This window comes from Penaeus monodon, chromosome 9 (genome assembly GCF_015228065.2).
Source record: "Penaeus monodon isolate SGIC_2016 chromosome 9, NSTDA_Pmon_1, whole genome shotgun sequence".
Taxonomy (NCBI): Eukaryota; Metazoa; Arthropoda; class Malacostraca; order Decapoda; family Penaeidae; genus Penaeus; species Penaeus monodon.
In genome coordinates this window covers 17,969,786-17,987,285 of record NC_051394.1, presented here as the reverse complement: position 1 = coordinate 17,987,285, position 17,500 = coordinate 17,969,786, and the positions used below count along the sequence as shown (strand labels likewise).

Sequence of the window (17,500 nt, the reverse complement as noted above, 5' to 3'; positions counted from 1 at the left end):
TCATCAGGCAGTACCAGGTTCTCTGCACTGTCTGGTGTGCCTGGTTGGTCCAGTGACACATCTTCAAAGTCACTGGATAGGCTAGGAAGAGCAGAAGAAATTTTATTGTTATACAATATGGTGGTAGAGTTTGATTCTTAAGAATGTTTCTGATGCAAAGGTTGAAGAAAAGTTACTTCTAATATTACCCATGTCAGGCAACACCAATTAATCATGTATGTGAGACATAAAATTTCTGAATGATAGAATCTATTGTCAGAAAAGTTATAACAAATACCTAAATTATGTAAACAAGGTTTTGTAACACTGAATTATAAAATTTGGTGTCAGAAGTTACAACAAATATCTAAATTTAGAAATACCTATTACATACTCACCTGGGTGCTGGAGCTTGTGAGGGGAAGCACTGCATGAAACACTCCACGAGATGCGGATATCTTAGCAAAGGGGCCATGGCTGCCTTCACATCCTCAATCTCAAAGTCTGGCCGATTCTGGAGAGACTGGAGCATCCTGATGATCTTCTGGATATACTGGGGCTGTTTGCGGAACTGCAGCTGTTGGAGCAGTTGGAAAGGGGAAAAAGGCTAATAAACAGTTTGTGGATGACTTGTATCACCAGCAAGTGTATGTTCTTTACTTTTCATGTGGGAGTTCATTTAATATGGAATTCCCTACATTCTGACCTTGAGACTGACAAGAACTCTGAACTTATTTTAGAAAGAAGAGGGATTAAAAAGAAGAGGAAACCCGTATATTCAAAACAAAGGATAGACATTAGAAACACTATGCTAATGCATTAGTAAGTTGGAAAGATGCAAAAATATAGGAGAAAATTAGTACAAAATATCCATGCACATGCAAAAGACACAAAAAAGATAACTAGGAGTGAGACAAACCAATGGAAATCAAAAATTATAGCCAAGATTAAACAATTCTTTTCACAAAATCTAATAACATCTGAACTGCTTACAAACCTCCAGTTTCTCTAAGAAGTCCCTCATGCGGTGAATAGCACAATATTGAGCATATTTGCCTATTGCCATAGCTTGCTGGGGGAGCAGGAAAGACACAAACTCCTCTGTGAGATGTGGGAAATCCTTCAAAAGCTGGAAAGGAAACGTATCCTTTAATCAAGTTAAAAAGGGGTTTAGCAGATTCTAGCCTGATGTCTGAGTGAGTTGCTGGGATATATTACACATATATCAGTATATAAGCAAACTGTGCCTATTTAAGGCAGTCATATACAACCACACTATTCAAGATTTTGAGCACAGATATTATGCTACTATAGCATTTATAATATCTATCAATGTACCATCTATTAAAGATGCTACAGAAGTCTGCTGACATTACCTCACACAACTGCCCATACAGTTCAAGTGGAGTGCTGGTTTGATTCTCAGTAAATTCATTGAGGATATAGAGAAACTCCCTGAACAAAGAGGGATCCTTCCCTGTCAGTGCCTCCCGCACTCTCATAAGGTAGCTCTGTGCCATAACTAGTGGAAAGTAAAAAAGACCTAGTTACAAATCATATGGTCAAACTTTCTAAAACAGTTTTGATAGTTCGGTATTCTATGCATACTTGATGCTATTTTCTACTGTCACTGTTCTATAAAAATAGGCAAAAAATGGAAAAAGAAGTGAACATTTCCATAAAAGAAGTTTTCATTCAAGAACAATGAATATAATAACATATATATGGCATTCACAAAGGCTGTTCGTAATAATGTTCATCAAGTACAGGCAAGTACTAAATGAATATTGTGCTTACATTTGTCTTGTGTAACTGTATCAGGCACACTTGAAAGAGCGGTGATGCGAGCTTGCAACCTTCGCTGTTGTTTGTTTAGCCTCCTTTCTCCTGGGGCATCTCCTCCCCCACTGAGCTTCCTCTCTGAGGCATCACATCCACCCCTTCGCCATGCAATTGTTGAAGAGGCTTTCAGGAGAGCGGCAAGGTGCTCCTCTCGTTCCTGTTGTGAAATGGAATGCCAAAATATATATATAAAACATCTGGCACTTACTATTGGAGATCTAATAATTTCTTTTGCTTTTTAAGTACTTCCATGATACAGACAAAAACAGACACTCTATTCATCCATCCCATACTTGGGCTGCCTCTTCCTCCTCCTCCTCTTCTTCTTCCAAGTAATCTTCTTCAAACTCTTCCTCTGACTGCTGGACTTCATCTGCTTTGGACTGCCCTGTGTCACTGGCACTATCACTCACTGCCTCCCCTGCAGCCTCACTTCCTGCATCTGCTTCCAGCACCATCTCGTCCTCCATCTGGACCAGGTCTCCATCAGACTGTCTCTGTTCACTATGCAGGTAGCTCTGAGAGCTATAGATAAGAGAAGAATCAGTCATGCTGGAGGAGATAGAGAACAGGAAAAGGGAGATGAAAAGGATAGAGAGACTGGGAGGGTGTATGAGGAAGAGGATGAAGGCAAGAGTAAGTGGGAGAAGTGCACAAGATAGAAAAAGAGAGGAAGGATGGAGAAGATGCACTTCAGGTGGCTGAACAGTGGCTGGGATTAAAGAATTTTTTTTTTTTTTTAAGAGACAGGTTCCCGTCTAGATGATCTCATATATATGAAACAATGCTTCTAACCATAATAATTTCTTACCCTGAACTCTTCTTGTTCTTCCCTCTTGTGTTAACCGATTCCTGAACAAGGGGTGGTGTTTTAACAGGTTTTGGTTTTAATGTTCTTTTCCTTGGAGGAAGCTGAAAGACAGAAAATTAAATCAGAAAGTGCATCTTATGATCATAAAGCAATTCATATCTTTGTACTATTTACTCTACTTCACCCTATGATTCTTACTAATGCCATGCTTCACAATTGCACTAAGATGTCAAGTAATTATACTCACAATCTTAGGAAGAATTGGAGAAAGCTTTTTGCTGCTGGGCAAATTCCTGCGCTTCTTGGGGGAATACCTGTGGTACTTTCTCAGAATGGGAGAGACTTGTTTCATGGGGGATGTTTTCATAGGGGACCGAAGAATCTTGGCTGGAGAGATTCTTCTCAATGCAGGCTTTGATTTTTTTGGAGTGAGGTTCATTACGGTTATGGAACCTGTTGCTTCCCGTACTTCAGATGACAGAATAGGGCTCTGGTAGACCGAAGTAACTAAGGTTATACTGTTTGTTTTTGATGGTGTACTGTTTCCACACTCAGCTTCGTTTTCACTGATACTTTTGGGGCTTTGATTTATGTGTGGTGCAGACACATTACTTTTGTTTTGATTCTCTTGGATTTCTATATTCTCACTGCAAGCACTTGAAACACTTTTTGTAGGACTAATTGCAGATGTACTAACTGCAGATGTATTGTCCACACTACTAATTACACTATTGCTATCTGACAGTGATGACTCTAATGATTTAACATGTGACTTTGATTGCAACTGTCCATCAAGTATGAATGCTGGTGTAATGATTTCTGAAAGTCTTTTCTCTGGTGTTGAAAGGGACTTGTCAGGTGTGGGGATGGATATGACTGGGGTCTTAAGTGGAGAAAAAGACACACACACAGCTGATGGTCCTTTTTCATCTACCTTTTGTGGTGTGGCTAACAGAGAGGGCATGTGGAGAAGAGGGGTAGGTACACTACTTGTGTTAGTGGGATTCATCTTCAGAGGAGTGCATAAAGTAGTCTTCAATGTTGAGGTGATATTTTTGTTCCCTTGGCTATCTGTACAGGACTGACTCTCAACATCTGAAGACTTACAGGTGGCTGATGAGGCTTCAAAGTTTGCTTGCATGTTGTCTTCACCCATGAAGTCTGGTAGTGACTCACCATCACTGCCTTCTGCTACTGTGTCTTTCTCCTCTCCATTGTTTTCTGTTAGAGGAGGCCTGTCTTCATCTTGACACTCAGTATTCTGTTCTTGCAAAGGATCATTGCTTTGGCAATGGATATCATTCTCCTGCTCTGTGAAGGGTGTTATGACAGCTGTGGCATTACTCTCAGTTGTCTGAACTGATGTCACTGTTGGAGTGCCAGTGGCTGGATTCCACTGACTAGTTCCTACAACCTCTGCAGTAGTTGTGCTTGCAGCTGCCATGGTCACATTTGATAAAGGCATGACTGTCAGTGCTGAGCTCATTCCCACAGATGGAACACACTGCACATTTTGGGCCCCAGAAGTCTGAATAGACGTTACAGGTGTTGCGTCTTCCATCATGTTAAGTACAAGTGGCTGGTTGCTGATGGGTAGAAAAGCTGTGGTAGGAGCTGTGGTAGGCTGAATGATGGCTGGTGTAATGTTGTTTGGTGGCAAGACTATGTTGGGCTGCGTCACTATTGGGCCAATGTTGTTGGGTATGATAAGCTGTGTACTTCCATTCGGTGATTGGATAATTAGGATGTTCTGAACCTGCAATAACAGGATAATATGCATGTGAGTTAAAACTCTTACAATAGTTAGGGTGCTGGTCATTTCTCATGGTCCTTATAAAAATTTAGTTAATATAAAATTCTGATACTCATTACATTACATAAACTCACATTTTCAATATGAAGATTACAGTAATAATACTGAATATCAGAATTTCATACTGCTTACATTTTTATGGAAAGTGAAATGTACCTCCAGGATTGTATATGGATACATTAAAGTCACTCATCTTTCTCCAATTCAAAGGAAATTCAAAGATAGCTAATTCCCAATCTCAAATTTTAACAGAAATGAGAAAAAAGACAAAAGTTCTTACAACATATAAACACTACAATCTAAAGATCTAACTTACTGGTGGAGGTGGAGGGCGCATCTTGGCCTTCTCAGCTTCTGCCTTGGCTCTGGCAGCCTTCTCCCTGAGGATTTCCTGGTGCTTAAGGCCCAAGATATGCTTCTTCTTCTCCCTGATCAGTTTCTGCCACAGGCCTTCCACACAGTCATCTGGGTAATCATATACAGGGCAGGGCACGCAAGGCAGTAAGGGTTCAGGCTCAGCCTCTGGGATATTCAGGACACCTGTGCCCAGGTACTCCTGCAGAAAGTACTTAATGAACATTGGCCAATATTGTTTTCTACCTTGAAGATATGGGTAGGTTTTAGGTGGCACTATGACTTAAAATTATCAATATTTCAGGATCTTGACAAAAGTCTTCATACAAGATAAGAAAGAGGAGGAGAAAGAGGAACAGGGGAAAGATGCATTTCATAAATTTCTCATATCATTGGCATTAAAAACAGTAATAATATTTACAGTAAGAGCAAAAATATTTTTTCTTCCTCAAGATTATGTAAACTTCCCAGCACTTACAACCACAATAGGTACTTGATTAGCACTTACATAAATCACATTTGGGGCCTGGTCTTCTGGGGTTTTTCTCTTGATATTCATAATCCTGTTGAAAACCTGGTCTGCTGTTTTGGCAATCACAATGTTTTGCACTGTGCTGCCAATGGCCTCGATCATCTTCGTAGAGCGACGACTGACATCTGTGCTGCGGTGCTTAGGGTCCAGATAACGCTCAAACCCCATGGCAATTAACCTATGGGGTTTCAATATTAAGAGGCTTATTGTCAATGATGTCAGGTCAAGTTTAAAAGCTGTTGTGCATATTTTTAGCCTGTTCACAAAGTTTATTGATATGATGAGGTTTCATTTTGAAGTCAATAGTATTCCCTTGTATCATTTTATTTGCAATTTTCTTCAGTCAGGAAGTGAAATTTTCCAAATGATGAAACCTCTTCACCTGTCATAAAATTTCTATTCACTGACTCTGTATGTATCTACTTATATATCACATAAGCAGCCTCCTAAGTAAAATTTCTGGGGTTAACATTACATAGTAAATTGAGCAGGAAGCCTCATATCCTGTCTGTTAGATAGGATATGTCTAAAATCTTAGGCATTATCCATAAAGTTAAAATATGTATAAATCAAGCAAACCTATGACAATTGTATTTATCACTTATTTTACCCACATTTGATATAATGCTATGCCCTATGGGGAGGAGCTGGTATAACACCCCTGAACCCTATAGTGTATGAGAATTATTCATCGTCATTATCATGAACATACAAGTCCTATATTCAAAGAACTTAAACTGTTAAAAATGAGTTATATTATATATCAAGAGACTACTACCTTTACATACAGAACAATACATAAAATGCATCCAGTAGATAGATCCAGTAGGATTCCAAACAACAGACATAGAGAAATCATGAGACACATTCTATCTCACAATTCACATCACATCCACAACAAAACATCATTTTTAGGAAGTTAGACTTTCTAGATCAATAAATAGTTTTAAAAAGCTGATAACAAATGATTTATATAATCATTATAAGGATATTTGTGTTGTATCTTTAATTTAATTTCTTATGTTTCGACCTGAATGTTTCTCGGATATAAACTGATGTTGATTTTATAACTGAATCACAAAGTCTGTTAAAAGAGCTTTGCTCAATGGACTTTTAAATGCATTGTTTACTGTTTTTATTAAAGTCAATAAAGTTTGTATCATTTGAAAAAAAAAAGAATACTCACTAAGAAATAAGAAAAAAACACCAATTCCAAATTTCAGGAAAATTAGACAAGATTATAAAATTAATAAATTACTTCCATGTTTATAAAATGTACTATTTCATCCAGCAAAACCATACAAAACATCCAGACTTTAAGAATTTTCCAACTTATTATGATGTAATTAACATGAAGTATTAAGACAACAAATATAATAAAGAAGATAATTAATAATTATCATTATAAATATTCTACAGCAAATATTCACTCGTTTGGCAATCAAGCTAAGAATATGTATGCAAGAACGGGAATAAGAAAAGATTCAAGTTTAGATTAATACAAACAAATATTTATGAGGAAGGGGCAAAAATAGCATAAAAAATATACAACTAATCAAAAATAAGATTAAAAGACAAGAAAAGAAGAGAGTGAAAAAAAAAATTAATAATAATAATAATAATAATAATAATAATAATAATAATAATAATAATAATAATAATTATTATTATTATTATTAATAATAAATAAAAATAAGCCATGCCCTGCTAAAGACAGAAGATTCAAGGCAAAAGGGCAAAATAACTCTGATCTTAAACTTACGCATCCTCTGAAGGGGCAAACTTTGCCTTTGTAGCAGGACCTGGCAGGTGGAGCATCCGTGTTGGTAGTAGTTTTGGAAAGGGGAAACCCCTGGACTCTAAGATACAGTCAATCACAAACTTGTTCAGCTCTGTCACTTTTTTCCTTTAAGAAAAGTAAAAAGCAGTGAAGAAGGAGAAACCATCCATCCATCTGTATACACACACAAAAAATAATATACAAACGCACACATGCATGCACAATGATAGTTTGAAATATATAGAAATAAAAAAGATCAACCATAATAGTAAATATCAGTTTACGGCACAGGCTTGAAATTTCAATGCCCTTCACCTCTAATTTTAAAAACTCTATGTATGTATACTGATCTATCTATATCTATATCAATTTATCATAAACAAATCAAGAATTAAAAATAATAATTGATGTACTAGAAAAAGGAATTCATGAACACATCAGAGCTTACCTTTCCTGATTTGGTATTTTTTGATTCTCTGCCTTCTTTTTCACCATTTCTATTGTCTCCAGAGCAGCATCCAAATTCACTGTCCTGAAGTATGTGTTGGAGTACTCACTTGTCTCCTCATACTTCTTAACTTCTTTCTGAAATTTGGATACATTCTGACTGCAAAGAGTACAAGAGGAATTCTCCTACAATTTAGCCTGTGTTCAAATAAAACACTGAAGGGATCTAAAATTATACAAAAATGTCTTTCTCTAGAAGAAACAGAAAGAGAGGGGGCCAGGATAAAATAAAATGTATCCTAAAGCAACTATCATTGATAAAACCCCCTTTGAGCTAAGTATATAAACACTTTCAAACAAAAAAATATACATTTAATTACAAACCAAGATCTCAAGATAATCCTTGGCAACATTTTCCATAGCAGAGTATCCACTACAAAGCAGCCATGAGGTGAGGAGTAATTGAACATGTTGAGTCATTTGACACTTAAGTGTTTCCAATTGCTTAGGAGTAAACTTTGCTGTGAGCACTTCTACCCAGATAGCACTAGGACATGGGACTTCTATCTGTAAATATAAAAGAAAAATATTTAAGATTTAACCACCAGATATCAAGAAACGGCATCTACAATACAGCTTTTTCCTTAATCTAACTTATATCTGTTCACAACTTAATCTGGTGTTCTATATAATTATTTGTCCATATTATATAATTTAGGGTTCTTTTAACCTAATGCTACTTGTCTGGTCAAAATATATGTGATGTTCAGTGTTTTGTTTTGGTTAATAAATTGTCTTTACAGAAAAGGATCAAAAGGAATCAATAACTACCCCTATCTGTCTCACCTTTTTACCCTTTTCCTTGATATTTGGAAGGCTTTTTTTATTTCCTTACTGTTTTTAGTAATGTTCATAACATCATAAAATTAAATGTCAATAATAATAATAATATCAATATTAATAGCAATAAAAAAATTGAAGGAAAAAAAAAAAAATCCCCAAAACTCAAAGAAAGGGAAAATCAGGTGATGATGGCTTTTATTAGCTGAGCACTTGTGAGCCATTCATGTGCAAATCAAATTTACTAAAGAAAACTATAGTCGACAATACATGTACCCAGCAGCAATACAGATGAAATCTGGAGCACAAAATAACAAGATAATATGCAAGTTGGAATGTTGTTGTTTTTGTTGTTGTTGTTGATGCTGATGATAACAATAACAACAACAGTAGCAATTAAAACAACAAAGATAACAACAATTAATAATAATTCCTAACAACACTTCTACAACTAATAATAATAAAATTATCATCCTTTCAATAACAGAGGAACATGTAGAAGAGTAAGGATAAAAAAGAAACTAAGAAAAAGAAAGAATAATGATGATGATAATAAAGAGGAAATGAAGAAAAGAAAGGAATACAAGGTAAAGTGAATAAAAAAACTGAAGAACATACAGCAGAGGTCTTAACTGCTCCCTTCCTAAGATTACTACTGCATCTCTTAGCGTCTGCAATCCCTCACAGTCTATCGCAGACCATTCCTACTCACATTATCTTTATGCTGGTCGACCTTGGGAATGTTGACTTCGTATTTCTTCTCCTTGTACCGGAACTGCTGTGAGAGGTGAGCACGCACTGGAGCATTCTTGCCATTATCCACTAGGGTGTCAAGGAGTTCTGTCATGAGCTCATTGATTTCTTTCTTTGAGATCTGGACAGCTCGGTCACCCCTCATCTCCTCTCTCAAGTCCAGGTCATCCTCCTTATCCTCCAGGATATTGTACTCTGGGTCAGCCTCTTCATCTTCATTGCCTTCCACATTGTCTAGAGGGAGAAAGGAAGGAGGCGAGTGAGATGGATGTAGAGTAGGGAAATGTATAGGAAGAAGGATGGGAAAACAAAAGAAAAACGTTTGTTCAATGTGTATCCATATGCTGTCATTTTTTTTTACATAAAAGGCAATATTCTAGAAAACTAAGAACAATATAAGATGACATAAAAGAAAAAGGAGAACTAAGCATAAAAAAGAAATAGTTTAAAAATCTTTATACTCAAATATACACTTAATGTAAAAATGTATTAAAAAAAAGTCATACTTAGTGGATGGATGAAGTCAATAAGGAACCTCTTCCACTCTTCATCATCAACCACTGTCCCATACATATCTTTGGTCACATCTGGTGGTTTGAAGGCCATCTCTAGGCACTCTAGAGGTGTCTCTGTCAGGGGAAGTTTCGATCTTGTGCGCTGACTCACAAGTTCTTCCTGTGATATGGTTTATTTGTAAACTGTCAATTGTTTCTACAGAAGTAACAAAAGAAGTTGAAAGGAGTCCTGCTTCAGAAAAGGTAAAATAAAAAGTAAAAGGATAAGAATCCTTTAGTAAAAGAGATGAGTCATAAAATACTTTGGTTTTAATAACTCTTTACCATATGCAACCATAACCCATTGGATTTGACTCCCTCACAGCTCATACATGGACCAAAATCTGGGAATTAGGCTAAATTGAGTGACTTTGCCAGGTGTGTGTCTTATAGGCCCTGCCTACATAAACACTATGCATAGTATCAAGACTCCTTGCCTCCTCTTTGCTACGCTAGTTGCTCTTAATTTGGATACACTGTTTTGCTCTTTTCCAAGGTCTATACTTGTTATTTGTTATGCTCTCCCAAGCCTGTAATGGATTGTTTTCCTTGAGCAGACCCAACACCTTCTTTCTAGGTATTATACAACTTTGTGTAATACCAATAACGATAAATAACAATATGTTACTTGTAAAATTAATCTATATATTAATAAAATTCAATTTTAAGTAACTCACCCTGTACCAACACTCAAAGTAGGCTGGAATAGGTTACAAAATGGTACAATATTTTACTCATATCCCTTACAAGAATCAGCAAGTACACAGAAGCATAGACAAATTTCATTACCATAGAATAAGAGATACTTGAAAAGCAGAAATTCTCATGACATCTTACCTTATTGCTAACAGCACTGTCAAAAGTCAGTGCCCTCTGTACTGCCTTTTGTTGCAATGTGGGTGCTTTGAAGGGCTGGACATGCTGCTCAACTGGAGTACTCATGCTACGGGGAGATAGACTTAATGTTATCTGTTGAACAATATGAAAATTTACCATGCATGTTAATGTTAATGGCAAAAGATGTAACTAGTGAATTCATTCTGATAGTATAGATACAGACAAAAGAGGTTCATGCTACAAACCAAGAGGAAGCAGGTGTATTGACACAGCTTCGAGATCCTGAAGTATACTGCGACTGAGGGGTGGATGGAGTGTATGGGGAGCCCATATCACTGCCAAATCCAGTTGATACAAAACTTTCATCATCACTATGTAGCTGGAATATCAAGATCAATTATATACTCAAACCAGCCTCACTAATATCTGTAGATGTATATGTATATGTATATGTATATGTATATGTATATATATATATACATATATATATATATATATTTATATATATATATGTATATATATATATATTTATATATATATATATATATATATATATATATATATATTATATATATATATATATATATATATATATATATATATATATATATATATTTTTTTTTTTTTTTTTTGTGATTTGTTACTAGAACATATGAATTCATCAATATTTACATTAATACATGTAGATTTGTTTTAAATAAAAGTATTGGTAAAAAAAAAGGAAAAAAAAAAAGAGCAACCTTATCCTAAACCAAATAATCCAAGCTAACCTGCTCATCTGCATCCGGACGATATTCCTCATCCTCATCTTCCTCAGGGAACTCAGTGGTGGCCAGAGCTCGGGTCTCATGGTAGACAGCTGGTTTTACTCTCTCGGTGCTATTGGAAAGTCCTGCCCAGATGTTGACGGTACTTATGGCTCCTTTCTGTTTCATCAGCTCCCTTGGGGAAGGAGATTTTTGGTGATGTAAAATGGAGGACTTACTTCAAGAAGTGGGAAAAAAAATAAGAAAAAAACTAGATAATAAAAAGAAAAGGAGAAAACCAAAAATAAAGGAAGAGGAAAAGTATGCATGCGTATACTCATTAAATTTAGATACACACACACAAACAGATGCATACATAGTGCAGTGCATCCCATCAGTGTAGTACTGAAGAAGATTGGTCAATGGGTGGTCTAGTCCATGGGTTCTGTAATGTGCATAGTTCATGTTGGAAAAATAACTGGGCTTATAAAGTAAACAAATAAGTGAAAAATTGAGAAAGCTTGTGAGGCTTTTTCAGCCAGGACGTGGGAGCAAAGTGAGGGAGGCAGAGTGACTGTGAATCCTGCATGGTAAGCATTTTGTTAATAAAGACAATTGCCATGAGTACAGCTCTACTTTTATGTTTGATTAATGGGTAACAACTATGATCAGACCAGGAAAATGAAGTTAGTGGAAGCAACAGTTTGAATTGAGGCTCTTGAAGCCAAGGTAGACAGCCTGGTAGCAGAAAATACAGGAAAACATAAATCTGATGGAATTTCAGCTTGAAGAGATGGTAAATAAAAATCGATTTAAGTACACCTTGTGCAACATGCAATACTGCAAATCTGGCTGATCTAAGCAAGGACATATTTGGACATGAAGCAAAAGTTGTAGAAGATGGAATTAAATGATACATTGAAGACAAGAAATTAATTGTCAATACTCTCAAGGTCATAAATCCCAAATTCTCAGAGCAGACTATCATAGCTCATAGGGGTTGGGATTATATAAAAAGGGAAAGAAATGCCCTTTAACATGTAACTGATGTAATAAAGAAAGCTAAATTTCTCACCACCCACAAGGAATATAAGAAAATCTGGATAAGACAAACATAACCAAAGATGACAAATACTGCAGAAGAAATTGGAAGAGGTAAAAAAACAAAAAAACAAAAAAACGAAGGACTGAAGAAGAAAAAACTTGTTCATTTGAAACATGCAATGCCCATCAGCATTAGGTTAATTAATAAAGAAGGTTATAAGATCCAACGTTAATAAGCTGGCAATGAAGATGGGATTACCATAAAGGATTTATTAAAGTAATAAATTATACATTCCAAGTCGGTATTATGACATTCTGGTGAAGTATATGTGTGGTCAAACACACCAATTGGAGACGAGAATGGGATTGCCATAAAGCATTTATTAGAACAATAAATGATATATCCAGTCAGTATAATGATACTGGTGAATAAAATGTGGCCCAATACAACAATTGGCAACAAAGAACGAAACAAATCCACACACAGCCAGGAAGTGAGTGAATTAGGACAAGCTATTACAACAGCGTTCACACCCCGAAAACCACCATGGCACATCAGACTCTACCCAGAAATTTCTCTATGAAAGGAGACACAGCAGATATCACTAGAAATTGGAAAAAATAGATTGCCACTTTCAAAATATTCCTAGACTTAGATGTTATCTTGGTAGCTATTAAAAATGAGAAAGAACACCAAGATATGTTAACATAAGTGCTACCTAAACAAGATCACAGAAAATGAAATGAAGATTCATAAAGATATCTTTTCCCAGTTTCTTCTCATTAGTACTTAGGGTTTATATTAGATAAAGATGGAATCCATATGACCAATTATAAAGTAAGAGCAGTAAAGGCAACTAAAGTCCATATCATGTAAAAGAGTTACAGTTAAATATGGTCTGGTAACAGTTTATGGTAACTTTGTAAAAGATTTAACAATTATTTCAAGTACAGATTGACAGCTAAGGATGCCAATATTCTTTTGACAGAATTAATAAGGAAAAAGTTTATCTCTGACATATTACAACCAAAATTTACCAGTTAAATTAGTACATGCATCACAGGTAGGTTTAGGTGCAGTATTAGCCCATGTTATGGAGAATAGTACTTAGAAACCTACTGCATATGCTTCTAGATTATTGAGTAAATCTGAAAAGAATTATTCTCTGATAGATAAAGCAGCTCTAGCTTTAGTACATGGAGTTCAGAACTTTCACATGTATCTTTATGGTAAGAAAAAGTTCACATCAGTAACTGATCCTAAACCATTGTTGAATATTATGGGTCCAAAATGTGTTACCAAAATTGGTAGCTGCTAGATTACAAAGATGGTCAGTTTGCTTGCTGCATACAACTACATCCTGGAGTATAGGTCTACCACAGATATGGGGAATGTAGATGCATTGTCTCATTTGCCAGTGGATAGGGTACCCAATGTTCAAGAAGTGGCTTTTGTTATGCTGATAGATGCTCATCAACTAACCATCACTTCCCAGCAGTTTGCATTCTACACAGAGAAAGATCCAGTACATTTGCATGGAGGTCAAGTATTGATAGTGACATAGAATTGTATATAAAGATGTGTGAGGGATGTGCATTACATGCTGGTCCATCCTTAAGTCAAAATTGTTGATAGTTGTGGATGCATATAGTGAGTGGCCAGAGGTAGTATAGATGAATTCAACTATTTCCCTTTATATAATAAAGGCTTAATGAAGATATTTGCAACACATAGCATTCAGTTTACCTCTAGTGGTAATGATATCAAACATATTCTTTAGTGCAACATACCATCCCACTACAAATGGTGAGACTGAATGTTTTGTTCAGACCTTCAAGAATAACATGAAGGGTTGACAAGCCACCAGTTCCACCACTGGTAAATGTATTGACAGGTTTCTGCTAGCATATACACCACATGCAACAATGGGGTGTTCACTTTCTATCGATGGGAAGGAGGATAAGGTACAGCCTAGACTTCATAAAACCCAGTTTTGTTAGGGGTTAACACAGGAGGGATGGATAAAAGTTTAAGACTGTAAAAATTTTAGACAGTTCAAGAAGAGACAGTGTAATGGTGAGAACATAGATCTCCTCAGATACCAAATGGACTAAAGGATATGTTGTGGAAAGGTTAGGTAAATTACTCTATAATGATTGGGTATTAATAACAATATACTGAAGTTACCCCCCACATATCCTTTTCTATGTATACATGTGCTGCTACCAGCAATATTATAACATAACTAATTATATGCGGTCACACACACACACACACACACACACACACACACACACACACACACACACACACACACACACACACACACACACACACACACACACACACACACACACACACACACACACACACACACACACACACACACACACACACACACACACACACACACACACACATGCACACACAAACACACATACACATGCACACACACAAACACACATACACATGCACACATACACATGCCCACACACATACACATACACACATACACATACACACACACATACACACACACACACACACACACACATAGCCTCATATTAGGCTCTTATCACATATACAACATAAATTATAGACACCATGCCCTAGCAAATGCTTACTTGGTCTTGGCACGGGTTAGAGTAGGTTCATAAACTGCTGTGGCATCGGCCTCCTGCAACCCTAACACTGTATTACGAACCATGGCCAGAACATTCTCGTCAGTCATTACATTCTGAAAGAGTGCCATGGAGTAAGTATTATAGTAACAAAAAAATAACTTTTCTGAAATGCTTCAAAACCTTTCTTATGTGTGTGAGTTCTGGATATATTTCATGACTGAAATAACAAAAAAATAATAAATAAATAAAAGTAAAATAAATGATCTTAAAAATACTCTACAAACAGGATGACTGAAAAAAATTAAAGAAAATAAGTAGCAATCTTTAGTCAAGATTCAATGAAATTCTGACAAAATCACTTAAAAATCAAACTAAATCCAGGCTGGCAAACCTCCTAGACACACAAAATTCCAATAAAAGCTTTCAAAATTTTCTTTACTTTGATAATGTTCTTGACATGATTTGCAGTGAGGTGAGTCCTTTCTGCTTTCTCTTCTAAGACTTCATCAATGCCGGACTGGATGAGCTCAATGACTTCCTGTGGCACATGCCCTTCGTCATCTGTTCGCCTGCAAGTGGAATACACAAGTTCAATTACCAATAATTCTCACAGAGATTTATACCCCAATAATTTGAATTTCAACTCCATTGACTTAAAGTAAGGAAATTCTTTTATTATAGACATTATAATTATTATAATATTATTGTCAATACTAACAGCAATATTAGATGTCAGAAAATATTTTTGAATCAATGAAAACATGTAAAAACAATTAATAAATTAAACTCACAGTGGGCATGGCATGTATGTACATGCTATCTCTAGCGACTTTGGATTAAAATGAATCTATTTTCCTCAAAGAGAATGTAAACCTTAAAACTTCAATTATTTACATCCTGACACTTACATCCTCTTCTTAGGTCGCTTCTGTGGCGAAGCTTTCCTCTTCTTGGGCTGCTCCTCCTGTGCAACAATGGTCAGCCCACAGCCATCGTCATCATCCGAGTCCCTGTTGATTGATTCAAACCAATCTTTCTCCTGGTTTTCCTCCTGCTCTTCCTCATTCTGCTCTTGGTTTTGTCCTTTTGGCTTTGATACAGAAGGGCTTTTTTTCCTCCGTTTCTCTTTAATATTGTAACTGATAGCTGTAATTAGAATGGGAAAATTGTTTCAGAATTACTTCTTGGAATTGAAAAGAAAGGCCATTTAATAAGAATTTATTAAAAATAAAGTGGGAGATTTTGCTAGATGGAAAGATACCCTCTACTGATGCCTAATTTTATTATCTAAGAGATCAAATTATAAACATCCTCTCAGCTATGAAAACAAAATATCATAGCACAATGTTATATGCTACTTGTATCATTCTTACGTTTTCTCTTTCTCTTTGAGACCCTTCTGGTAACAGATTCATCTTTTTCGTCTTGCACCCTGCTTTCTTCATTCATTCTAGGAGAAGGGAATTCCAGTTTTTTTTGCTTCTTAGGGGTCTTCAGAGCTTGGATATTGCTTGGCTTACAAACTGAAGGCTTCTCACAACTATAAGAGGGATAAAAATTATAAATTCATGAAATTACAGTTGGGTGTCTGCAAGCAACTCAGAATTATTTAAGCAAATAACAAAAATATTCATAAGACAAAAATATCACCTTGCATTGAGAAAATGAAGTTCTTTGAGAAGATTATCAGTGGGAAAATCTTCTGTGTCCACTGCGCCTGCCTCCATTTCTGCTGACTGTGCACCCCTTTTCTGCCGTAACTCCGGGGGACTATCAAATGAGCTTCCCCCTTCTTCTTCATGTCCCCTATAATCTTCAAGAGCAACTGCTTGTTCTATGACATTTGTGCCATTTTTCTCTTCTGGGGATGCACTGCCTTCCACTGCACTTTTTGTTTCTGTGCCCTTTGCTACACTGGATTCTGAATCTGCGGTGACTTCCATTCTTCCTTCATCACTCATGACTTGCTCTCTTGTTGGATTTTCCTTCATTTCTGTGCTTTGTTTACCTTCCTCTTGATCTGTAATCTCTCTCTCTGGAATCTTCTTTGCCTTTAGTGGTCTGTTTTCTTTGATATGATCTACATCATTTTCATTTTCTTCTTCTTGTGTATTTGCTTCCTCCCCTTTTTCGTCCTCTTCTTCTTCCTCCTCTTCATCTAACTCTTCATCCTCTACTTCCTCCTCCTCATCCTCTACTTCTTCCTGACACTGTTCATCAGCTTCATCATCACACTCTTCTTCTTCCTCTACATCCTCCTCTTCCTCTTCTTCTTCTACTTCTTTTTCTTCCTCTTCTTCCTCAGCAACACTCTTTCCATCACTTTCTTCACCATCATCATCATCATCATCAGCCTCCTTCTCCTCTGCATCACCTCCTTCAATATCAATTTCCTCTTCCTCATCTTCTTGCTCCTCATCATCACTAGCTCCTTCTTCACTTACATTCCCATCTCCCTCATCCTCTTCTTCCTCCCCCTCTTCCTCATCTTCCTCCTCCTCTTCTTCCTCCACACCCTGCTCATCCTCATCTCCTGAGTGACC

General features: G+C 36.4%; 1 protein-coding gene across 2 annotated transcripts in view; it reads right to left on the bottom strand.

The window, feature by feature from the left end:
- The window catches only part of LOC119577001 (GON-4-like protein), a 46,732-nt gene that overhangs the window by 2,285 nt on the left and 26,947 nt on the right, over window positions 1-17,500 (bottom strand). For both annotated transcript variants that reach the window (XM_037924670.1, XM_037924669.1), the window contains exons 2-24: window positions 16,608-17,500; window positions 16,331-16,497; window positions 15,866-16,103; window positions 15,397-15,526; window positions 14,958-15,070; window positions 11,313-11,484; window positions 10,788-10,921; window positions 10,543-10,648; window positions 9,658-9,826; window positions 9,111-9,385; window positions 7,943-8,125; window positions 7,560-7,696; window positions 7,094-7,237; window positions 5,308-5,509; window positions 4,762-5,001; window positions 2,880-4,388; window positions 2,633-2,733; window positions 2,115-2,346; window positions 1,777-1,978; window positions 1,356-1,501; window positions 977-1,108; window positions 378-556; window positions 1-81 (exon numbers count right to left, since the gene is read on the bottom strand). The exon at window positions 1-81 is cut by the window's left edge and continues 136 nt beyond it; the exon at window positions 16,608-17,500 is cut by the window's right edge and continues 391 nt beyond it. In XM_037924670.1, the coding sequence (XP_037780598.1) occupies window positions 1-81; window positions 378-556; window positions 977-1,108; window positions 1,356-1,501; window positions 1,777-1,978; window positions 2,115-2,346; window positions 2,633-2,733; window positions 2,880-4,388; window positions 4,762-5,001; window positions 5,308-5,509; window positions 7,094-7,237; window positions 7,560-7,696; window positions 7,943-8,125; window positions 9,111-9,385; window positions 9,658-9,826; window positions 10,543-10,648; window positions 10,788-10,921; window positions 11,313-11,484; window positions 14,958-15,070; window positions 15,397-15,526; window positions 15,866-16,103; window positions 16,331-16,497; window positions 16,608-17,500 (5,885 nt within the window). The remainder of the gene's footprint in view (window positions 82-377; window positions 557-976; window positions 1,109-1,355; window positions 1,502-1,776; window positions 1,979-2,114; window positions 2,347-2,632; window positions 2,734-2,879; window positions 4,389-4,761; window positions 5,002-5,307; window positions 5,510-7,093; window positions 7,238-7,559; window positions 7,697-7,942; window positions 8,126-9,110; window positions 9,386-9,657; window positions 9,827-10,542; window positions 10,649-10,787; window positions 10,922-11,312; window positions 11,485-14,957; window positions 15,071-15,396; window positions 15,527-15,865; window positions 16,104-16,330; window positions 16,498-16,607) is intronic.